At 37.0% G+C, this 25,991-nt stretch overlaps 1 protein-coding gene across 3 annotated transcripts in view; it reads left to right on the plus strand.

Annotated features, from left to right (window-relative positions):
- The window catches only part of LOC149084775 (uncharacterized), a 188,848-nt gene that overhangs the window by 45,746 nt on the left and 117,111 nt on the right, over positions 1-25,991 (plus strand). For all 3 annotated transcript variants that reach the window (XM_089232523.1, XM_089232522.1, XM_089232521.1), the window contains exon 2: positions 7,132-8,900. In XM_089232523.1, coding sequence (XP_089088649.1) covers positions 7,132-8,900 — 1,769 coding nt within the window. The remainder of the gene's footprint in view (positions 1-7,131; positions 8,901-25,991) is intronic.

Raw genomic sequence — 25,991 nt, forward strand, 5'->3', positions numbered from 1 at the left:
TTTACGAATTCTTTTTTAATGCTTTTGTAAAGTGGGAGCTAAACCGTGCCACATATTTTAACTATATCGGACTAATAACTCTGATCTTTCAGTGTTAAGTTTACAAGAGGGAAAAAATGTTAAAAGGCAGTCGCATCATGTATAAACGATTGAGAAAATTGAAGCCAGTCTCATCCAAAATTCTCCAAACATTGGATAACCAGTTGCATGAATTATTAGCGTCGAAATACATACAAACATATGATTTATTTGAGGCAAAGCCTCGGCAATCTATCGTCATTCATTCCAATATACGAATATACATCGGCAGAATGGCTTTCTTCAACTGTATTGACAAAGAAGGCTTATTTTGCCAAAATTGTTTTGGTGTTTATCACTCACCGCTGTGGATCCTTCACCTTGTTCATTTTCAGTTTTAACATGTGTATTTGCTTTTTTTATCTTTCGCCATCCTCCTAAACGCCGATTCATTGTATCCAGCGCAAACGGTGTGTACATATTGTTTACACACTATACAAAAGAAAAATTCGTTCACGTCTATTATTTTGTCATTACATTACTTGCCACTATAATATTTTCATAAATATGCTTATCAAATTTTCACACATCCCTTTGATAAAAATAATTATTCATACATTTTTTTTGCAAAATAACAATTAGAGAATTTCTTCAGATTTCGTTTTTGAATCTTCATCTTGCATCATATTCACTCCTGGACCCTTCTCAAAGGCCTTGACTTGTTTTTCCATGAATTACAAGTCATGATAAAAAATTTTGACGCTGTTGATGTGACCATTAAAGACCATCAGCTAACCTGCTTAAAAAGTGTAGCTCCCTCCAAAATATCGTCTCAAAGACAGGCAGCACCCTTCCCTCCCTCCTCTCTTCTCTTTACAAACATTTGAGAGTCGTATACAACTGTGAACAAATTATTCTCTCACTTGTATTATGGTGTTTTCGGCATTTAAAACGCCAACAAGGATCACCCCACTTTTGAAAAAAGTAAATTAAAAAATTAAAAGTACCCGAATCACTCTTTCTTCACTAAGGGGGGATGGGGGGGGGTGTTGCTTCGGACCCTTGTCCAACACATTTTCATCCCATGCTGATTTTTATCTGTCTTGACAATCGCTTAAAAAACAGGGTGTTGTTATATCAGGGCTATATAATGTATAGACCCCTGTAATCCTCCTTTTTCCCTTCACATTTTTGGCCTCTCTGCTTACAATTGCGAAACAACCTGTCATTGTGATGTGGACGGGAAAGTAAAATTAATCGAAGAAATCAAAAAAGGCAGTAATTTTAACTTACTACTGTATTTGCTGTCTAGGAGGGTATTTACCAAACTCTCTGTACTTAAAACGCAATACTTCTTTCAAGATCTTATCTCGTATTCATCTCTACTGTTCCCGAACTACTTACATTCTTATCACCGTACCTTTTATACTGTTTTACTCTTTTATTTGTTTTTTTCCTTCCCTTTTTCTAATGTGGGGTTAGGTTAGAACAAGGTTACTATATTTATTGTCGATCAGTCAAATAGAGAGAATCCGAATTTCTTGCCAATTCGCTTGTAATATTTTGTTTTTATTTCACTATTTGTTTTTGATTTCTTAAAGCATTTGAGATGAGCTTACACACCCCTGGCGTAGTGGTAGATCCTATGGCAGGCAGCAAAGCGGCAATCAATATTCGGAAGGAAAGATTTCTTTTCATCGACCCCAACCAAGCCGAGTCGCCATGATGCCCTTAATTCCTGACCTTGGTCCAAAATCAACGATTAGAATTAATACGCGGCATGTGTGTGCGCGCACGTGTGTGTGTTCTATCAAAGTAACCCAATCAATCTCACATAATCAACAAGTCACTTCTGATTTCTCAATTCTCTTCCACAACCACGGATTAATGAAATTTATTTGATAGCTAGAGTAATATGTATAGCGCAGTGTTTCTTACCCTTTCTTGTCTTGAGGACCAGTAAAATTCCTGAAAAAATTCAACGGACCATTAACTCACTGAATAAGGGTCTAATTTTTCATTTCAATCCATGTGAATGTTAATAACATTTGTGGCATATAAATATTTTTTCTATTGAATTATTTCTATTTACTTAAATTATACTTCCGCGTCTGTCTGCGGACCACTTGTCGAATCCTCACGGATCATAGTTTGAGAAACGCTGATGTAGCGTATTCCTCAGAAAATTCTCGAAGTCATGCCACTTAACACATAGTACAGTAACCACTGGTTATAAGATTCAACCACTTATAAGAATCAAATCGGCAAAATGAAAATCATACGTCGAACTCCGTTGTAGCACCCCCCACTATAGCGCCAACCCCGCTTAGCACCACAAATTTTCAGCGAACGAATCTTGCATTTAGGGATTATAATGTATGAAACTCGTTTTAACGCCAACTATTATGTTTGGATGTCAATGCCAATGTCAAAGTCAATGTGTCATTATGAAAGAATACCCTCATTTCTTCTCCCACCTCATTTTGCTTTTTTTTTTCTCGAGAGGAGTTGAGTTAATTTATCCTTTTCATTTTCAGTTTATAAAGGCCATACAAGGCCACATCAGGCGAAATGCCCAACGAGGTGGCTAAGAAAAAGATGCCCATAACAAATATGGATGTCATATATGTGTAAAATACAGCACCCATCTCCAATTAAAAATGCAATTACAAAAACTAAAAATTATATATACATGATATGATATTATACAATGCCCATAAAAAATATTTATGGTTGTTTTATTCTAAGTATGGATAGGCTCTCGATTTACCCCAACATGCGTATCGTATTTCTATAGAGACGTGTCAATTGTGTTAGAATTTACTACCCCCCAGGGGTAAGCTATTCCATTTATTAACAATCCTATTAGAGAAAAATTCCCTGCGACACCACATCCTAGAATTGTCTCTTATTAATAGATATTGGTGTCCCTTGTCAAAGCAGTCGATTGACGGCGTATTAATAATTTATGTCCCATCCTATCCATCCCGTTGAAAATTTTGAACACTTCGATCGTATCCCCCCAACACCTGCGTTCATCCAATATAAACATTGAAAAAATGAAGTTTCTCTTCATATTTCGACGGGTGGTGGACCAAAGATTTAGAGGTGGCTAGACGGAAATGCAGGGCCAGTAAGAGAAGGTATCTAGCGGCAAACCCAGATAATAAGGAGGTATTGAGAATCATTTTCCACCGTAACAGGGCCTTATATTCAAAATTAATCAGGAAAACAAAAAGAAACCCCTGGAAGGAATTATGTAACTCAGCTACAAATCCATGCGGTATATTTTACAAAGCAACGGTGAAATAATCTTCTCTGTCCCCAAACTGATACAAACGAGAATTTGACTGTCATGGAACAAGCCCAAAGGCAACTTCAAGAATTTTTCTCTGAGGCTAACTATCCTACCAATCGTCAAATAAACTTATCAATGACTAATTTGGTGCCTCATGAACCGGATAATAAATAATAATAAGGAATGATTCTCTCTCTCAATTAATAATGTAACCCTTAAAGCTCTGTACTGCAAAGCTTTCCCGGGGTGTTCTCCGAATTATTTAATAAATGCCTTAAATTTGAACATTTTCCACGACATTTTAAGATTAGCAATGTCCTCTTCTTCCTCAAAAAAAGACAAAGATCCAACATTAACTATATCATATATATAGCCCCATTCATTTGTTATCAACATTGGGTAAATTGTTCGAAAAAGTCATCTGCTAGAGAGTTATCTTCTTCTTGGAAAAATCTAATGTCATCAGGTCCCTTTAATATGGATTTCGCCATGGGAGGTCGGTAGATCAAGCTCTCATGGACATTGTCGTAGAGATAAAAAATCAAAGAATTAAAAAACGTAACGTCATAATGATTACCTTGGTCATCTGGGGAGCTTTTGATCTCATCAATCGTAATATCATCAGGGAAAAATTGCTTAATCTGCCTATACCATCTAATCTATCCAATATCCTGATAAGCATGCTCCAAAACAGGGTGGTACAGATCCAGACACCATTAGGAACAGTTCGACATAGAATGACAAGGGGATGCCCTCAAGAATCGTGTTCCGGGCCACTACTTTGGAACTTATTCCTTAATGATCTCCTCCTTAAGAGGTGGCCGAAGAATGTCAGGGTCCAGGCCTACGCCGATGACATTACGGTAATGGCCTCGGGCCCTACGGTAGAAGGCACAGATAGGCTAGCCACATATATGCTGAATGAAATCCATCATTGGTTAGACACCAACACCGACTCAGCATCGGTATGGATAAAACCAAATTTTTGTGGCTATCTTCCAAAAGACCACCATCGGTAAAAATTGGCGACAAATTCACCAAGAAACGATCTAATATCAAGATTCTGGGGGTTACATTTGATTACCAACTCAATTGGTACAGCCATATCACTACAATTTCGACGAAAATTAATGCCCTCATGCCAAGATTATGGTGCTTTACCGGAAAGGAATGGGGCATCACCACGTCGATGCGAAGAATCCTATATATGACAGTGGCTGAGAGGATCATCGCGTATGGCACCCCAGCCTGGATATCAGATTAACGGAGGAATAGGGTAGACGCCTTGATTCTATCCAACGTGGTTGCTTATTGTACATCCTCAAAGCTTCATGTTATATTTTTAGATTCGGGCCTATGAAAAACCCTTCCAACAGAGGACAAAATGAGAGGAATTGGTGTCGCAGATCGGCTGATGGTCGGGGACAGAGTACAGTGATGAAGGCGGATGGCTCGGCGGGTGATCCGCTCGTGCTCCTTGGTGGCCGGCGGGGGTTTCAGGGGCTTTGATAGGCTTGATTGCCGCGAGTTGGAGGCGATGGGAGCCTCGGCGGAGTTGGGTCCTGTGGCTTACGGCCCGGGGATGCTTGTCGGGCCCGGATATCAAGAGAGTTTTTCGAGCATGGCCAACCACTAGGTAATCTGCTTCAGAGCGGGGGATATGTTTGGTGTTTGTGGTCCTTTGCGTGGGTAGGAGTTCCGGTGACCCTAGTTACATCCGGGATAGTGACACCATTAAACTCGTAAGAGAACCGTGGGTTGTTCGAACCAAAATGAGCGACCATGCACTTATCAACGCTAAACGTCATGCTCCATTGATTTGCCCGTGCTGCAATGCTGTTTAAGTTGGTCTGGAGCAACTCCCTATCGCTTTGATTCAAGTCTACGCCTATTAACTTCATGTCACGTGCGAATTTTTTTAAAAATCCCATTGATACCCTGATCGAGTTTATCGATAAAAAGTGAAAAAAAAGTATGGGGCCAAGGACACTCTTGGCTTTTTTAAAAAAGTATCGTACCCGGAGATGTGTAAGAAAGATTCATCCCCATCGTTTGCTCAAGATCCTGTAATGGCTACAAGGCCGCTGTGGTGGTCGAGTGGTCATAGTGACGGACTTGCGTCATGAGGTCCCGGGTTCGAACCCCACCGTCGCCACAGTGGTGGTTAGCAGAAATTTGTTTTCTGTTGTTCTCAACTTCAAGGCGCGAATGCGAGCCGATCTGCCCTTTGAAAAGGCGAGCAACAGACCTACAAACAGTACAAATGTAATTCAATCATAACATTTCACTTCTGAAATATAGACGGCAGCACGGAAAAATCAAACAACACTACATACGCACTCGGACTGTTAGGTACACACAGTTACATTTCCGGCACAACTCACTAGGTAGTAAATCGCCCGCATAGATGGTGATAGGCCTGAGTTGTGCTCGGTTTGAAAGAAAGAAGAAAGAAATGGCTACACACAAGGTCTAAGCCCTCCACAGCTATATCATAGTTTCTAAAGAATCTTTCTTATTACCCGAGCTCCTGGTATTTATTAGCTCACATTTTAATTTACCCTGTGATTTATTGTCTATCGAGAAGCCATCCAAGTCAGAGGTGGGTAATTCCCCGTCTATACTGTTGTGATTATCATTAACTAACTAAGTTTAGAGAAAAAAGCTTAAAAAATGAAGAATGGTGTGGTCGGGGGAAAGGGAGTTCTAAAAGGCACATTTTTCATGAATATCTGAACGTGTATATTTGGACTTTAAAGCTAAAAAACCAACCTATTCAAAGAAACTAATTTATTGATAAAAGAAAGTGTACAACAGGCACAAGTTTGTTCAACGTTGCCAAGATAAGTTTTTAGTAGATATAGTGCATGTTTTTTACTCGCTGGTCATTAGATTTCAAGTGGTATGGGCTAGAATTAGATGCTTGGTCAGCCGGGGCAAGCACGAATTTTGGCACGTCCTTGTAATGTTGAAGAAGAGGTTAAAGGAACAATTTTGCTCTCCGGAGCCCGGAGCACCAGACCGCTTGCTTTCCCCTCCAAATTCTGACCCTGGTCATTAAGAAATCATCTTCCTCGAGATTTGCTCTATTCAATCATGTTAAAAACAGTTGTTCATTCAATATCAGAAAAACAGGGAAGTTTTTTATTATAAAACCAATACGGACTAAAAAAGCAATGCTACCATTATTTCTCTTTGCTTATATTTTGTTTTTGCACTAATAAAATGCATAGCTAAATTTACGCAGAATTAAAATAATTTCAGTGGTAAGTGCATGTGTTTCTGTCAAGTTTTTTATATGCAGAAAAATATAAGTAATTGTGCAGTGCTTACAGTTTTATAAATTTTATCAACTTAAAATTGAACGCGTATAAAATAGGTTGTTTTATTCATGGAGTAACACTAATAAGGCATTGAAATAAACTGTTAGGAACCGCACAAAGCAGCAAAGGCTTGTTGAGTAAGAGTGAAAACATAGACATTCGGAATAACATGTAAACCGCATGTTTCGTCATAATTAGCCTTCGTGTATTTAAAATGAGCGGGAAATTAATTTTTAATTTAATTATAAGACTGAGGTTATATTATAAGATATTTCTGATATAATTATTGTTGCCTGTCATTTTATGTGCACACTAGCGTGTTCAATGTTCTATTGCCGAAACTAAAAGGGCAATGATTAAAATAACACTCTATATAACAACCACTTAAATGCCTGAATAATTTAGATATATCTTTTCACGATAAATGTAGTTATAAAAATTTCATGTTTTTGTGTTCATAGTAAATCAGATGCGTATAATTTTTTAATATAGATGTCAAATTCCCAGGCCACACCTAGTGGAAGTCGGAGTCTCAAGTCTCCGTCAAGTGCACAAACGTGTCAGATTGTTGCTACACATCATCCACGAAAGCGGTTTTCACAAAGCAATGACCAGGATTCGAGAAAAGCATTTGGGAGAGCAGAGAGTGGTCAGATTTTACGGACTGAGAAATTTCCACAAGCCTCTGTTTCTAAAGAAAAAAAACTATCTTTGCCATCTTTTTCTCAATTACAGTCGCCATCGTCGAAGGAAACAGTTGTTGTGTCACGGGAAACAAAAAATAAAACTTATCCAGACGACATCTCAAAAGAACTACCGGTGCAACGTACCTCTCCGTCTTCATCATCATCTCCAATAAGTGTTCATCGTTTATTTCTTTCTTTTAAGGATATTTCATGCGCACAATCTTCAAATCCCAAATATTCAGGGACGATAGAGCAGGAAATATTTACACGCGTACCTGAACTCGTACCAGAAATCCCGGAACTCAAAAAAGTAGGGATCGTGAACGATATTACACCAAAAATGATTTCACTTCACCAGACACATACTGTCAAGTCGAATGCAGTGGATTCATCGATTTTCTCTGCAGAAAATGGGACCAAAGTCGAAGCAACTCAGTTGACTCTAACAGAAACTAAATCTCCATTCCCATCTCCAGAAAGTGATTCCGATTCCTTCGGTGACAAAGAAACTGAAGACCAAAGTTACTTCGTTACTGACCATGGAACAATACGAGGATACGAACAAGTCTCTAAGACGATCTTAAGAAAAACTGACGTTAAAAGTACTTCAGAACAGATATCAAACGAGAGCAAAACAGTATCCGAACGTGAATGTGAACATGTTCAGTTGCGACAGGGAAAGGATGGTAAAGAAAGGGTATCTATGGTAGAGGATTCGCATCGTGTGATAAAGAAACGGAAAAGTGACTTGAAACACGAATCGAGTAAAGATATCACTTTGAAAGAGAAGAAAATTGATTATTCGCAAACAATCGAAGAACGGTTGACTAATACTGTGATTAGGAGACATGTCAAGACGAAACTTCCAGATTCCCTAGAACAAAAAAAACGTTCCGTTCCCGAAAGTATAAATTCAACGATTGGTGCCGATACCAGAAGCATAGAAATAACGAATCCAACAACTTCAACTTCACTAGAGGATTTCGGGGACGTAAAAAGTACTCTTTCAGAAAAACAAAGTTTAAATAGAGAACTTGAAGTACCGATGTCTCCAAAAAATCAACAAGAAATTTCTGAAGAAAAACGAGTAGTACTGCCTGAATCAAATTTGAATACAGTTCTCAATCAAAAGGAAATTAGTTCGAAATGTGATGTGAATCAATTAGTGGGTAGTGCCACAAATGTTGCTCAAACTTCTGTCGAGAAAGAGAGCTCTTTAATTGATTTAGAAGAGCGACGATTAACCGATACAGATTTTAGTCGATCGAGGCCTGAAATAGTAACGGCACCCATTACTTCTAACAAAGCATCGTCGATAGTATGTTCTTCGCCAGTGGTCCAACAAAAGAGCACCGAATCTGCGTCGACGAAACGATCCCCTTTCTGGTGCAAATCAAAATCAACTGTTCGAGAAAAACAAGAGGCTCTAGTCGAAAAGCCAACGGAGACATCTGTATCAGAAGACGATGAAGCTAAAGAAAAATCGCCAAACGACAACAAATTCAACGATTTACCGCATCACAAGCGCAACAGATCTTGCTGCTTCTGCTGGTGTTGTTGTTGCAGTTGTTCTTGGTAAGATAATTTATAACTATGATAAAAGATAACTTCGCTCTTAAATGCTCTCATGCCATCTATAAATTGAATGATTTTTTTCTCTTCATATTTTTCGAAACATGGTATCGTTATTGGAATACTATCATAACTGAATGGTAATTACTTCTCTACACTTTCAATTCACTTAAAACCATAGCAACAAACCTTGCACAAGCAGATGGTATACACAAATACAAAATCTAAATTTACAACAGGAAAATTACAAAACAAAGTTTCCTTTGTTTCAAAAAACTGATTCATCCTGAAACTTGTTTAAAAAAATTAGAATATTTGAATAAAAATGGATCATCAAGTGAAATATTTTCATGCAAATGAACATATAAACTTGTTTAGATAAATGTTTTACGTCTTCTCTGATTATGTGAGTGAGCCTACAACAGTCTGACCTCAGAATTAAAAGTACAAAAAGAAGAAACCTCTACAAACGCAAAATTACGTGTGTATTTTCTTGGGGAGCACGAGAAAACACGTGCTGGATATCGTAAGAATGTATTGTACTATGGCCATCTCTGGCTTTAACTACAGAATTTATGCATCAAGTCATTGAATCGATTAGTCTTCGGCACGGATCTTGATTTGATCCCAACCATGGACTAAATCGTCGTTGGTGTCAAGCTGCTGGCTTGCATTTGGAGAGTTTCTTTTTTTTCGTGTGTCATCACAATATCTTGATAGAATCAAGGTACCATCATTAGATATCCATCACAAAGGCCCTGAAGCATCGATGAAGTTTGATAGGCAAGGCCGAATTCTTTATCGAAACTGCATTCTTCATTTTCAGACAACGCGTTCAGCTGCTGGGACCAAAAAATAAAGACAAATGCATCAGACCTCTCTGGATGCAGGTGTGAACTAGGCTGGCTCTCCACCATTTGATTCCAGAAGACTTCCAGAAGTAATCAAGATTTCACCCCCATGTTCAAGAAGCTGTGTCAATGCTGCAGCAATTCACATCATCAAAATCTTGATGGCCAATGAAATTGTAATCTCTTACAAGTCTCAATACCTGGAATCACAGGTACAGTATACACAAGCATCTAGCCACTTTACAATCAAAGGACGTAATATTGCGTCCAAATGCCAGTGGAATAAATTCAAACAATTTCACTGTTTTCTTTCCTCTCTCCCGATCATCCCGAAGCTTTCTTGCAACCTTAATTTTTTTTATTTTTGGTTTTTTGTATATCCTGATAGTGATTTTTTCCCTCACATATGTGTATTTTTCTTATAAAAGTGAAAGAGAACAGGTACGGTGAGGGTGAAAAGAAATCTAACTTTGTACCTACATTCTTATCACCCCCTTATATATATTTATACGGTCTTACTTTTTTTCATTTGTTTTTTTTCTAACGTACGGTTAGATTAGGACAAGGTTACTATATTTATTGCCGATCCATCAAATAGAGAGCATCCAAATTTCTGGCCAATTCGCTTGTAAGCGAAGGAGCTAGACAAGTCTTCTGATGCATTGGTCTCTATTTTTTGGTTCAAGCAGCTGAACACTTTACTGAAACAAACAAGGCTTTTCCGGGGCCATTATGTACTGAAAAATTTATAGTTTTTTGGATATTTAAATAGAATGTACTGAAAAATTTTTGGACCTGATGAAAAGTTTTATCTTTTTCGACGTTTTGTTCACACGGGTGGCGAACATTTTCAAGGAAGTCTTATGTGGCGGGACGAAGCTACTACAGTCGAACTTGGTTAATTAGAATTGTGGAAAATTCTATCTATTCTTACGAATAGGATAGAAAAACTCACCTGGAGTTTTCTATACAAATGCCACAACAGACGAAATGCCCAACGATGTGGCTGAAAAAATATGCTCATAAAAAATACGGATGTCAAATATATATCTAAACTATATCAAAAAATACAGCAACCCAATAAGAGCAATAAAAAAACCAATCATTAAGACAAAATATAAATATACTGCTTATAAAAAATTATGGTTGTCTCATCTAAGTATGGATAGCTTCTCGATTTATCCCAATATGTTTTTCGTATTTCTTTTTAAAAATGTCAATCATGTTAAAATTCACGAAACCCGGAGGTGAGATGTACCATTTATTCACATCCCCATCAGCGAAAAACTCTCTGCGACATCACAACCTAGAATTGTCAATTCCTTATCAATCGATACTGGTGGCCCTTGTCGAAGCAGCTGATTGACTGTGTATATTAATAACTTATGGTCCATTTTATTCATCTCATTTAAAATGAGAACTGAGATGCTACACGGTAGAGAAATCTATAAACAGTGTACTTGAAAAACAGGAACATCTACGAAAGGATATTGAAGATATCAAACAAATCGATAAATTTCAATGCTGCATCCATAAAGGACCTCCGAAACGAGCTCAATAAGACAAAAACAACGATTAACAACGTCGAAAAATGCCTGCATTTTCAAGCGGAAAACAATTCTCTCAAACGGGCATTGTACGAGATGAGCGATAGATCAACTTCATTGGAAACGAAAAGCCGATCATGTAATATCGAGATAAATGGAATGCCTTAGAACAGAGATGAAAATATATTGAACACATTGTGCAAACCATAAAAATTGGACTGGGGATTACCAACCCAACACATATACGTTTAAGTAATGCATCGGGTTTAAACTCGAGTAAAAAACGAACCCAAGCCGATTATAGTGTGATTTTCATCGGAACAATGCAGAACGAAATGGATAAGTAAAGCAAAGGATGTAAATGAACATCTACCCGTACCTGTGAAGAAATTGTTCTATTGTACAAAGCAATTTAAAATTAACGACGATTGCGCTTACGCCTGGGTTAAGGAAGGAAAAATCTACATTCGGAAAAATCCAACGTCTTAAGTGATACGAGTATGGAACGAGGACTTTTTGGATCAACTAAAAATCAAAGATGATGAAAAAAATGCCTCTGAACAATCGGAGAAATCCATACCATTGCAAGGTAATGAATGAAATTCAGACAGCATTTTTGTTTACATTTTGATTTATTTATCTTCCTATGTAACTAGAAAAAACTGCGTGTTTAGGTAAAATGGGGAAAAAGGGCAGGGTAATCCAAATTTTTAGTTTGTTACGCAAAATAATATTTTTTTTCATAACATACTGTAAATATTCCATATTAGAAAATAATATATTCATATTTCAGCCGAACAGACATCAAGTACTGATCAATTTGATGTTGATTCGACTTATATACAGGGTGGTAACTATCGACCGCCCAATAATTACACACGCGATTCCTTGTGAAAAACTAATATGGAAAAGTGTTTTTCGTTCGGACGAATATTAAGTGAGTTATAAGCTTTTAAAATTTTGTGACGTGTCATTTTTCTAACGGTCAGTTATATGTCAAACACTGAACCAAAGTGCATTTCTCCGCCAGCAGCGGATGCCACTTCTTAAAAATGCACTGAAATATTCAATCCCATTATAGAAGCCAAGTTCGGCCTTCTTCTTTCACGATTGGCGCTTTTACTCTCAATGCAGTGTGATAGTATAACCTTGTTGTTACGTGTAATTACGTATTAGTTTCATCCACTATATTGGCAAATTTATCACCAGATTTTTAAAGTGTTAGCCAAATGAGATCTACTTGAATTTTTTTTTAACCAAATCAATACTTTTTTGCCAAAATGTGGTAATTTGTTCTCTTTCCCTATCAAGTCAAAATTTTTTGGGGAAGGTGCATACAGTGCGTTCTGTTTACTACGCGATCGTTTTTATACGCTGTCGTTTTAATCAGATTACATATTGATCAATGAAACAGGACAATATTTTTTGAGTTATTTTAAAATCTCATCAAACAGTCATGTGTAATAAACTTCAGAGAAGATTGCAAAAATGGTAGTTTGACGAAGGTGACTTGTGAAAACACTAAAATAATAACAACGCTTCGATCAGAAACTTTCAATCAAACTAGTCATTTTATGAATTGGCATATTAAAAATAATTAGTGGTTTCTCGGATATTTTCTATTGATTATTAATCGAGTCACATTTTCATACCGATTAATTGTTAAACTGTAATCGTGACAATTTGTAACTCATCGATTTCATTCATTATGTTTGTTGTGTTACTCAGTTAATTGTGTTGCATAATTTCAATCAAAAGTTGTGATGCAACATGTAAATCTTCCAGAACTTCTGAATTGGAACTGGAAAAAAAAAATCTCATCTTAAAATTGCTGGAGATGATTTAAGGGGTATCATGACCCCTGAAGTCGAATTTTCAAACATGACTTTAAAAAATATTTCATTCAATCGTGAAAATCAGATTTTTCTTGTCGATCGGGTTAATTTTTTTTTTCAAAATAAAATTAAAAATTAATGAATTATAGCGTAAAAATGTGAACAAGAAAAAACGTTTTGAACGCGATTTTCACAAATTGCAGTTTTTTTGAGCTCATCCGTTTAAGATTTGAAAGAAACCTACATATATATACTACACCAAAAATTATGAAATTTTGCAGAAATATTTATATGGCATTTTTTAGTGAGATGAATCTTGAACTTCGATGTTTGATCATCCGTTAGAATTTTACGAATGTTAAAGTTTGAAAAAATGTATAAATTTTCAAAAATATGAGAAAATATTCAATATTTGTTTCAAAAAAATACTAGGATTAACTTCGAAATCCGAGGTTCATTTCACTAAACATCGCAAGTAACACATTTGAGCAAAATTTCAGCATTTTCGGGGTGGCAGTAGCTTTTTTTAATCTTATGGATGAACTCAAAAACATGTGCAACCTTATAAAATCGTAATAATTAACACCCACTTAAAAATTTGAAAAGTGTGCACACAAAACAACAACAAAAGGTAGAAAAGAAAATGGTTTACTTTCTCGATTGCATAGGGTTATATCATTGTGTAGTTAAAAAAAACGCCATTTGGTGTACGTTTGTGAATTTGGCCGGATTTTGAAGTGACGTCATCAATTTTTAAAGCGTTATAACTCATTAATTATGGGTGAGATCAAAAAACGGAAAACACTTTTACACATTAGTTTTTCACAAGGAATCACGTGTGTAATTATTGTGCGGTCGATAGTTACCACCCTGTATATATAGATCCGCAATCAGCTACAAATTTTTCCAAATATTGGAATACGAGAGTAATGGTGATGATGTTATTAGATTTTTAAATTTGAATATCCGAAGCATCCGAAAAAACTGATGAATTTCTGGTATTTTTAAAACCGATTGAAGTACAAATTGATGCAATCTGTCTTACTGAGATATGGGCTCAGGAAGATGAAATATCAACATATGATATAAATTATTGTTTGCTTTGCCGAGTATGATTATTTTGTTAAATTTAGAGATTACAATAGATCTCTGTGTGGAGGTGTTATTATATATATGTTTGTTAGACATGAACTTGGTGCTATGGAAAAATTGGTGAAATTCAAAAGGCCTGAATTCATAAATGCGTATATATACATATATATTGACAATATAAAACTAGATATTTTGTTGATCTATAGATCACATCTGTTCACCATGAGTTCAACTCACAATTGAATCCTCACAAAACAAAGGAAACATGTTAATCATTGGAGACTGTAATATGAATATTCTTGCTCATAAACCGATGTCAATTACTACAAAGATACAATGTGCATAAACGGATTTAACCCATTAATAAATCAAATTACCAGAGAATTCAGAGATGGGGGCACTTGTATAGATCACGTTTATTATAGAACAAAAATGAATACACATCAAACATTTATTGTGTATAAATACTAAAATAACTGATCACTTTCCAATATTGGGATACATTTCTAAGAAACCCGAGATAAAATCTCTCCAAAAAATGCATAACAAAACAATAATAAATTACAAAACATTTGAGAAATTTATGGCAAATATAAACCTTAACAACGTATATGAAGATAATGATATTTGCAATAAATACAAACGAATCCATGATATTACGATAAGGGATAGTAAAAAGCAAGTTGAATCTAGGTTGGCAGATAACATTGGCTCTGACCCAAAATCATTTTTTCGATACGTCAATAATGGATGTAAGGGGACAGTTGGCCCCCTCTCGATAGGAGGCTCAAAAGTAGAGAGCAATGTAGGCATGTGTAGTGCCTTCAATGACTTTTTCGCGTCGGTTTTTAATGGAGATAATGATATTCGATATACGGGTGTTGCATGGGGTAATAAAACGCTCAACGATATTCAAGTGGAAGACGTGGAGGTCCTAAATCTTCTAAGAAATGTATGTGCAAGCAAAGCACCAGGACCAGATGATATCTATCCCAGGGTTCTCAGGGAAGGTGCTAATGAATTGTTGGGGCCAGTCGCACAGATATACAGGAGTAGTGTTGCTGAGGGTATCGTCCCGAGAGATTGGAAACTGGCTAACGTTGTTCCGATATTTAAGAAGGGTAGTAGAGAAGTGGTGTCTAATTATCGTCCAGTGAGTTTGACGAGCTCCCTCTCGAAAATTTTGGAAATTATCATCAAAAGGCAGTTTGTGAAGTGGATAGACGAGAATAATGTATTGTCGGATAATCAGCATGGGTTCAGGAAGGGGAAGTCATGTGTAACTAACCTCCTTTGCTTCTATGATTACGTGACTAAGGCTTTGGGTAAGAGTAAAAATGTCGACGTTGTTTACCTTGATTTCCAGAAGGCATTCGATCGGGTCCAACATGGCAAACTCTTGAAGCGTTTACACGAGATTGGAATAGGGGGCAACTTGCTGAATTGGATAGAATCGTGGTTAAGAGATAGGTCGCAACGAGTTATGGTGAACGGGGAATTCTCTGGTTGGACAGACGTCACAAGTGGAGTTCCTCAGGGAAGTGTCCTTGGCCCCATACTTTTTTCACTTTTTATCGACAAACTCGATCAGGGTATCGATGGGATTACTAGCAAATTCGCAGATGATGTGAAGCTAATGGGGGTAATCGGAAATGAAAGCGATAGGGAGTTGCTCCAGACCAACTTAAACAAGATTGCAGCATGGGCAAATGAATGGAGCATGACGTTTAGCGTAGATAAGTGCATGGTCGCTCATTTTGGTTCGAACAACCCACGGTTCTCTTACGAGTTGAATGGTGTCACTATCCCGGATGCAACTAGAGTCACCGATTTGGGAATTCTCATTGACGAGCGACTTAAGTTTTCTGAACATTGTTCAGCGGTTGTCAAAAAAGCGAATAGAACGCAGGTGTCGAGGAGATATGATCGAAGTGTTCAAAATTTTCAATGGGATGGATAGGATGGACCATGAACTTTTAGTACACCGCCAATCGACTGCTTTTACAAGGGGACACCAGTATCGATTGGTGAGGGACAATGCAAGGTTATGGTGTCGCAGGGAATTTTTCTCCAATAGGGTTGTTAATAAATGGAATAGCTTACCCCCGGAGGTAGTAAATTGTAACACAATTGACACGTTTAAAAAGAAATACGATAAACATGTTGGGGTAAATCGAGAAGCTATCCATTCTTAGAATAAGACAACCATAAGTATTCTTTATGGGCATTGTATAATATTTTATCATGTGTATATATTGTTTGTAATTTGTGTTAATTGCATTTTTAATTGGGTTGCTGTATTTTTGAAACATATGACATGCATATTTTTATGGGCATCTTTTTATCAGCCACCTCGTTGGGCATTTTGCCTGTTGTGGCGTTGTATTTGTATTTGTATTTGTATTACGTTGAATAAAAACCTATGGGAGACAACGAAAAAATGATAAAAATTGGATCAACAAACATTTAATAAATAAAATTAATATCAAAGGAAAACGCTACAAAAAAAAAATATACCCCCACGTTAATATACAAATACAACGCCACAACAGGCAAAATGCTCAACCAGGTGGCTGAGAAAAAGATGCCCATAAAAATATGGATGTCATATACGTATTTCGAACAATATATTGTTTGTAATTTCTTCTCGTATTGTATAATTTCTCGATTTACCCCAACACGTTAATCGTATTTCTTTTTAAACATGTCAATTGTGTTACCATTTACTACCTCCGGGGGTAAGCTATTCCATTTATTAACAACCCTATTAGAGAAAACTTCCCTGCGACACCATAACCTCGCATTGTCGCTTACCAATCCATACTAGTGTCCCCTTGTAAAAGCAGTCGATTGACGGTGTACTAATAATTCATGGTCCATCCTATCCATCCCGCTGAAAATCTTGAACACTTCGATCATATCTCCCTGACACCTGCGTTCATCCAGTGTAAACATATTCAGAAGATGAAGTATCTCTTCATAACTCAAGCCCCGTGTGCCGATAAAAAAACGCGTAGCTCTTCTCTGCACCCCTTCAACCAAGTCTATGTCCCTCTGTATGTATGGTCTCCAAAACTTTACAGCATACTCCAGTCCAGGACGAACTAAGCCTCGAAAAAGCGGAAGAATTACTTTAGGAGAACGCGAAGAGACTTTTTTGAAAATGAGACCAAGCATTCTATTCGCTTTTTTGAACACCGCTGAACAATGTTAAGAAGCCTAAGCCGCTCGTCAATGAGAATTCCCAAATCGGTGACCCTAGTTGCATCCGGGATAGTGACACCATTCAACTCGTAAGAGAACCGTGGGTTGTTCGAACCAAAATGAGCGACCATGCACTTATCAACGCTAAACGTCATGCTCCATTTATTTGCCCATGCTGCAATTCTGTTTAAGTTGGTCTGTCTGGAGCAACTCCCTATCGCTTTAATTCCCGATTACCCCCCATTAGCTTCACATCATCTGCGAATTTGCCAGTAATCCTATCGATACCCTGATCGAGTTTATCGATAAAAAGTAAAAAAAGAATGGGGCCAAGGACACTTCCTTGAGTAACTTCACTTGTGACGCCTGTCCAACCAGAGAATTCCCCGTTCACCATAACTCGTTGCGACTTATCTCTTAACCACGATTCTATCAAATTCATCAAGTTGCCCCCAATTCCAATCTCGTGTAAACGCTTCAAGAGTTTGCCATGCTGGACCCGATCCAATGCCTTCTGGAAATCAAGGTAGACAACGTCTACATTTTTGCTCTTACCCAAAGCCTTAGTCACGTGATCATAGAAGCAAAGGAGGTTAGTTACACATGACTTCCCCTTCCCGAACCTATGCTGATTTTCCGACAATACATTATTCTCGTCTATCCACTTCACAAACTGCCTTTTAATGATAATTTCCAAAATTTTCGAGAGGGAGCTCGTGAAACTGACTGGACGGTAATTGGACAAAGCTTTTCTACTACCCTTCTTAAATATCGGAACAACATTAGCAAGTTTCCAATACCTACACATGTCTACATTGCTCTCTAACCTAGACCCTCCTATCGAGAGGGGACCAACTGTACCCTTACATCCATTATTGATGTATCGAAAAAATGATTTTGGGTCAGAGCCAATGTTATCTGCCAACCTAGATTCAACTTCCTTTTTACTATCCCTTATCGCTTTCTTCAACAGGCTTCTTTTATCAGTAAACAATGATAGATCACCTCGTCCACTTTTATACTCTCTAAATGCTCTTTTCTTTTCAAGATAAAGGTTCCGCACGTTATCCGTGAACCGTAGAGGGTGCGATGTACAAACATGCTTTTTTCGAACAAAGGGTATGACGTCGTGCAAAACAGAGGACAGCTTGGAACGAAATTTTTTCCATTGCCTTACTACCCCTACAGATTCCAACCGGTCTTTGAAAACTTTTTTTTTGCCCTTATCCAAAGACTTCGTCACGTGATCATAGAAAAAAAGGAGGTTAGGCATGACTTTTCCTTCCTGAACCCATGCTGATTATCCGGCAATACATTATTCTCGTCTATCCACTTCGCCAATTGCCTTTTGATAATAATTTCCAAAATTTTCGACAGGGAGCTCGTCAAACTCATTGGACGATAATTGGACACAGCTTCTCTACTACCCTTCTTAAGTATCGGAACAACATTAGCAAGTTTCCAATCCCTTGGGACGATACCCTCAGCAACACTACTCTTGTATATCTGTGCGACTGGCCCCAACAATTCAGTAGAAAATTCCCTGAGGATCTGGGATAGATATCATCTGGTCCTGGTGCTTTGCTTGCGCATACATTTCTTAGAAGATTTAGGACCTCCACGTCTTCTACTTGAATATCGTTGAGGGTTTTATTACCCCATGCAACACCCGTATATCGAATACCATTATCTCCATTAAAAACCGACGCGAAAAAGTCATTGAAAGTAAGTCATTAAGTACTATGAAGATACGTATAAAAAAATTTTTTTTTCGAAAAAGCTCTGAAACAGGAGACTACAGGAAAAAGTTTTTAAATTTTAACAATGATATCCGTAAACAATGACAATTTATAAACAAAACTATAAGGAATAAAAATAGGGAAATTACCCTACCAGATACACAGCAAACCGCAAACAATTGGCACAAAACTTTATTGCAGATTTTATGAATCGAAACTTAGATAGTGAGGATTCTAATATGGGAGCTTCTCCAAATTGTGATAGCAATGCATCGATATCTTCAATGATGATATCTGGCGTTGGAAACAATGACCTACACAAGATAATATCTGAACCAAATAAACATAAAGCGAGAGGATATGATGATGTAATAATAAAAATGATCAAAATCATAGCCAAATATCATAATGACTTGTCTTACTATACGTAATAAATACTTCACTAATCGAAGGAATTTTTATCCCGAACGCAAAGTATCTATAGTGTATCCAATTTTTAAAAAATTTGATAAAAACCTTTTAGAAAATTATAGACCTATTTCAGCACTCCCGGTTTTTTCAAAAATAGTTGAGGAAAGTATGAAAACAAAATTGATTAGTTACTTGAAACGTATAAACTTGTTCACTGAGAATCAATACGTTTTTCAAACAGGAAAAAGCACTGAAATGGCAATCGCAAAAGTAAATGAATACCTAAACCAGAGCTTCAACAACAATAATTATTCAATATTAGTTTTTATTGACTTAAAAAGAGCTTTTGATAATGTAGACCCAACTCTGTTATTACATAAGATGGAGAGAGCTGGAATTCGTAGTGAACTGTTGCGGTGGTTCGAGATGTACTGTTATGGACGAATACAGGCAGTCCATATAGAAAATGAAAAAGTGATTCTCTTGAAATAACAAAAGAAATACCTCAGGGAACAGCGTAGCCGGTCAATTTGTCACACTCAACTTGTCGCGCTCAACTCATCACGCCTCAATTTGTCGCGCTACAAATTTGTCGCGCTACAAATTCGCCGCAGTGCCAATTCGTCGCGATACAAGTTCGCCGCTGTGTCAATTCGTCGTGATGTCAATTTATATATTACAGCGCAGGTTTTTTTCTTGTACGTGAAGTGAAAAACATGAACACGCAGTTAACTGAAAATAATTATTTTTTGTCAATGCGGAAAGGTCATCGAAACAAAAATTACAATATCAATTACATTTAAAAATTTAACTGCATATAAAAATTTAACTATATTTGAAAGTTCAGTTATAAAAATTTGAAATGTTAAATAATTGATTTTTTTTTGTAATAAAATTTCGATATCGTGTGGGAAAATTTCGGTTTTTATGATATTCCCCAAATTACAGTGAGCCTACCCTTAATGGTACATCTGCCCCATGGGCTCGAGAGTTTCTCCCTCCCCCTTCGAGAGTCACCACCATTTACCATTACAGTATCTCCTAAGAACTTGAAATATTTAATTAATTAATAATTCAATTAAATTAATATTTAATTTTCACCGTATAAGCCGCACTTCCCGCTTTTGTTGGGATTTCTATTTCTCACAGCGAAGGGAGTTTGGCGCAGATCAAGGGTAGAAATGTACAGTGCTTATGAATGACGATTCGATGAAGTTTTTATATTGCACACAGGATGAGCACCGACAAAGACCATGTAATCACCAATAAGAAAGACGACTATCGGTCACAGTCGCATAGATATAATATAACCATTAATCTCATGTTTATAATCAATCGCATATCTTTGGCTGGCTTGTTTTTGAATATTTTCACATAGTTTTCATTAGCGTCTAAGCTTTTGGTACAAGGTTTGTGTGCTTGGTCTACATATTTCTATTGGCAAAAACATGGAATATTGCAAAACCGAACGTGGAAATGATATGTTGGTTTGTGTGTGTGTGTTTAAAAGTTTGCCCCCATAATTGATGTTCCGAAATTAGAAAAACTTTTAATGCAATTGAATGAATTAGCCCTATAATTAATTTTCTTTATTTGAGTTTTTGTTGTATCATAAGATAGAGATACAGATTATACGGATGACAAAAAATAATGTAGTATTTTTTAATTTAAATTGTTTGAATTCAATTTAAATTGCAATAAATTTAAATCTTGTCCTACGTATCGTTAAAAAAAAAGAAAAAAATTGTGATAGTTTCAAATAGCATCAGTTGTTATTCTATTAATCATCTGGCTTTTCTTTTTATTGCGATATTCACGTTAGACAAGTGTTTAAATAAAATGTTACTCAAAGGCACTGAAAATAAATAAATGTTTAGATATTGTGGAATGTTTATATGTACAATACGAATTGTTTTTAAAATTGAAATTATCCTAATAAATGTAGGGCTATAATCAGAGGCGGATTTAGTTTTCCCACCTGTGGTTATTCAAACCTTGCCTCCCTTCTCCCTTTCTAATTCATGTTCTTGATCACCAATTACTCAATTTTGGTTACGCCCTTTCACTTGAACTTGTCATCTTGGGATAAAGCCCGCAGACTCCCTCCCCACCCAGGGAATATACCTCTGAATATAATCTTATATTGTCTGTTAATGTTAATTCACTTGTGTTGTAAGAAGAAATTTTTACTAATCGTTGACTGTAGCCGTATGAGTGCCATGTACATGAAGTTACATACAATGGGCTAATTAAAAGTCTGATTTCATTCTTTTTACTTGAGAGTTGTTACTTTAGAATTGAAAAAAAAAATCTATTGACATTTGCAGTGGTGTCACAGACAGGGATGCTGTGAGTGCCCACGGTACTTTATGGAATGGGTATGAGCACCCAGAGAAATGATTCAGAAATCAAAATTTCCTACTTCAAGATCAAGACAAGAACCCACAAGTTCCAAACACTTGCGGCATCCTTGGCCAGTCAAAGGCGCCGACATGAAGGAAATATTGAGGAAGGAGGGGGCTGAAAATCGCCATTCATTCCTTATATAAGGGACTCAAACCCGTACTCAGAAGGCGAAATGGTACATTGCATTGTATATTCATGAGTTATTGGAGTGAGGAGGGACGCAAATGGCAGCCCCCAGTTTCTGGCGGCTATGGTCGGAGTGTTTGAATATTATTTCAATGTGATAATACTAAGTGATTTGGATGTACATTGCATTGCAAAAAAATAATTTGAAAATAAGACTTTTCGCAGCTGTTACACATAAAACTTAAATACATTGTCGATAAAAATTACTTAAAGATATATTCTATGCATGGATACATTTAATAGTGAATTACGGAAATCGTGCTGGGGGCATATTAATAGCAAATTATTGTTTCGATGTGCACCCCCCAACAACGCCCCTCGCTGCAAGAAATGGAAATCCCTACAGAGAGGGGGAAGCGCGGCCTATACGATGGAAACTAAATTTTCAAAATTTATTTGATCCCAATTTATTATTTGGGTGAGCTCCCCAACGCCCATCACCTGCGAGAAATGGAAATCCCGACAAAAAAAGTGGGAAATGCGGTTTATACGGTGGAAATTAAATTTTAAAAATTTATTGGATCCCAATTTGTTATCTTGGTGTACGTTTCAATGTCCCTCGATGACTTGAATGAATACTTCATTTGTTAAAAATTAAAACAGAGATGGGAAGGGGGAACATTTCCAATAAATGAGAAAATAAATTAATTCAATTTTTTACGCATAAAGCAACTACCCTATATTTATAAGATCACAACAAACATATGAATTTTAAAGCAATTTAAATTTGTCGCGACGAATTGACATCGCGACGAAATGACTTCGCTACAACTTTTTACAGCGACGAAATGAGCCTGCTACAAATTTGTATCGCAACGAAATGAGCCTGCGACAAATTTGTACCGCGACGAGTTTGTAGCACGACGAATTGACGCTGCGACAAATTGAACGCGACAAATTGTCCCGCGACAAGTTGAGCGCGACGAATTGACCTAGACCCCAAGAAATCGAGTTTTTCTTCATAGTTCAAGCCTTGTGTGCCAACAAGAGCACGCGTAGATCTTCTCTGCATCCCCTCATCCAAGTCTATGTCCGTTTGTAGGTATGGGGTCTCCAAAACATTACGGCATGCTCCAGTGCAGGACGAATTAAGCCTCGTAAAAGCGGAAGAATGGCTTTAGGAGAACGCGAAGAGACCTTTTTAAGAATGAAACCGAGCATCCTATTTGGTTTTCTGACCACCTCTAAACATCTAAACAATATTCAGAAAACCTAAGCCGTTCGTCAATGAGAATTCCCAAATCGGTTGACCCTAATTGCATCCGTGATAGTGATACCATTCAACTCGTAAGAGAAACGTGGGCTGTTCGAAACAAAATGAGCGACCATGTACTTGTCAACACTAAAGGTCATGCTCCAATCGTTAGCCCATCCTGCAATCATATTCAAGTTCATCTGGGGCTGTACTATGTGCTCGTGATTATTCTCATCCCATCCGAATTATAAGCATAGGTTCATAACAAATACAACGCATGACTAAGAATAATCCGAAAAACCCTAACAAGGAACGATTATTAGGCTCACTACTTAAGGTCATGTGACGCGAAAGAGGAAAAATTAAAAGAAATTGCTTTCCATTCAAGGAAAGCGATATTTCCCTTTGGAGGATCGAGCGCTGCCAATCAAAATTAAGCTTGGGATATACAACAACTATATACATTTACTGAATTTTTTGTTCAGCGATGGTGGTAACGTAAATTCATTTTTGATGCACGTGCAGAAGATTTTTTTTCATATTCTTTAACATTAAAAATGGAATGTGTTAGAGGGGCTATTGCCTAGATATTTTTTCCCCTTTTTTTAATGGGGAAGATGGGAAACAGGGAGTACATGAAGAGTTATTTTTATAATTAAACATATTTTTCAGCGTGTATAAATATTATTCACGAGGATATTTCAGCATTATAATTAATTTATCGAGGTTCTTCAGTTCATAAGGAACTACCAAAATCACATCGGAATAACAAATGCATTGTTGTCCTACATTGCCTATTTTGATGGACTTGGGTGAGAGAGAGAGATATTATTTTGCTGCACTTATATTTTTCATACATATATAATATAATTTTAGGATAACAAATTATATCATCGAGTACTGTACAGTGAAATCTCGATATAACGATACTCTGTGGACCAAGAAAAAATATCGTTTTAGAGAGGTTATCGTTATATCGAGAGGCAGAAGTTAGAGTATAAGCATTTTCAAACAAGGCTTGAAAAAATGTAGTTGTAGAGGTTTTCATCGTTATATTGAGTATCGTTGTAGCGAGGTTTCACTGTATACTACACTTGGTAATGTGTAAATTTCTAATTGAATCCAATTAATTGGAAAAGGCTGACAAAAATGAATCGTTTTCTTTCAAGAAAAAACACTACTTAAGTCATTGTAATAAATTTTCAAGTCAAAGAAATATATTTTTCACTAAACCGGCGCCATCCAACACCAGGCCTCCGCACGAAGCTCGCCACGTCACTGAAGAAGGCCATTTCACCTATTGCCATTGGATATAGCAGGCCGACGCATGCAATATCTTTACCTTTTTTTGCAGTATATCCAATGGCAATAGGAGAAATGGCCTTCTTCACTGACGTCACAAGCTTCGTGCGGAGGCCTTGTTCTATAGGTGGCGTTGCGCCATCGCGAGTAGAAAATACTACCATCCGATGCTGAAGGAGCGTCTCTCCCCTATCCGTATCTTCCTACGAATATTCGGAGAAAAACGGTGCTTGGAGGGGGAACGCCGATAGTACAAAAATTTCCCTTTTATGCTTATATTACCGTAATTGGAGCGTATACGGATCGAATTCCTGATAAGCATGAGCAGATAGCACAACCCCAGAAGCCCTACCATTCCCACATGCTTGTAAAAGGATATGCGAGAGAAACTTTTACGTCTAGCGCTCGCGATTACTATAGGTGTCCATTCTGAGAGCGCAGAGAAAAACAGATGTTCGAGAATGCATATATTTAATTACGAGCGGTTAAACTCAATTGTGGAGCAGTTGGTGCGACGACGACGACGCGCAATCGTGGATCGAATTCTGCCCATTTTTATCGGAACTTTTTTCCCTGTTTTATCTTGCATCTTTAATTTTTTGAACGATTATATTTATTTATTTATTATTGACTTGCACTCAAAGCTGTTATTAATCAGAAAAAAATATTTTTTGTTTATGAAATCACTAGATTTTTTTTTCTTGAACGTGTGAGATTCCAAACTCAGTTTACAAAGCAAAAATTTCCATCATTTCAACACATATATGTGCTATCAATTTTTTTCAATTACCTATTTTTTTAGAAAGAATAAAATTTATTTCTTTTGTTTTTAATGTTAATGTTGTTTCTATGGACATAAATAAGCAAGTCCACGAAACATACAGAAATACATTTTCATGAATTTTTTGATTAATATATCTAAACTGAAGGATCCGAAGGGGAAAGAAAACGGAAAAATTGTAAAAATCAATCCAAATTTGAATTCAGCCGTTAAAACGTTAAACGTTCCGACATTCCCGGAGATGTGTGGGATCAAGATGCGCTTGATGCAGGGGATGGCGTATCGGCCAGCCGCCCTGCACACGTTTTGTTACTTTTCGCATAGTAAAATGAAATGAATGGCGAGAGAACCGGTTTCAACTAGTGCAGCGAATTTCAATTACTCAAGGACTAGTAAAACCGCTCACTAGATGAGCGAGCATTTCTTTTCTTTCCCTTCCTTTTTGCGTATTGTCGTCTTTCTCTTTTGCTGCGAGCCAAAGCGAAAGGAGATAAAAGTAGCCACGCCCATATTGCACCCCAGAGATAATAAAAACGCCGGCTAGT

Source organism: Pholcus phalangioides, unplaced genomic scaffold (assembly GCF_987345545.1).
Source record: "Pholcus phalangioides strain wild (caught in Gottingen) unplaced genomic scaffold, Ppha-v1.0 ptg000007l_1, whole genome shotgun sequence".
NCBI lineage: Eukaryota > Metazoa > Arthropoda > Arachnida > Araneae > Pholcidae > Pholcus > Pholcus phalangioides.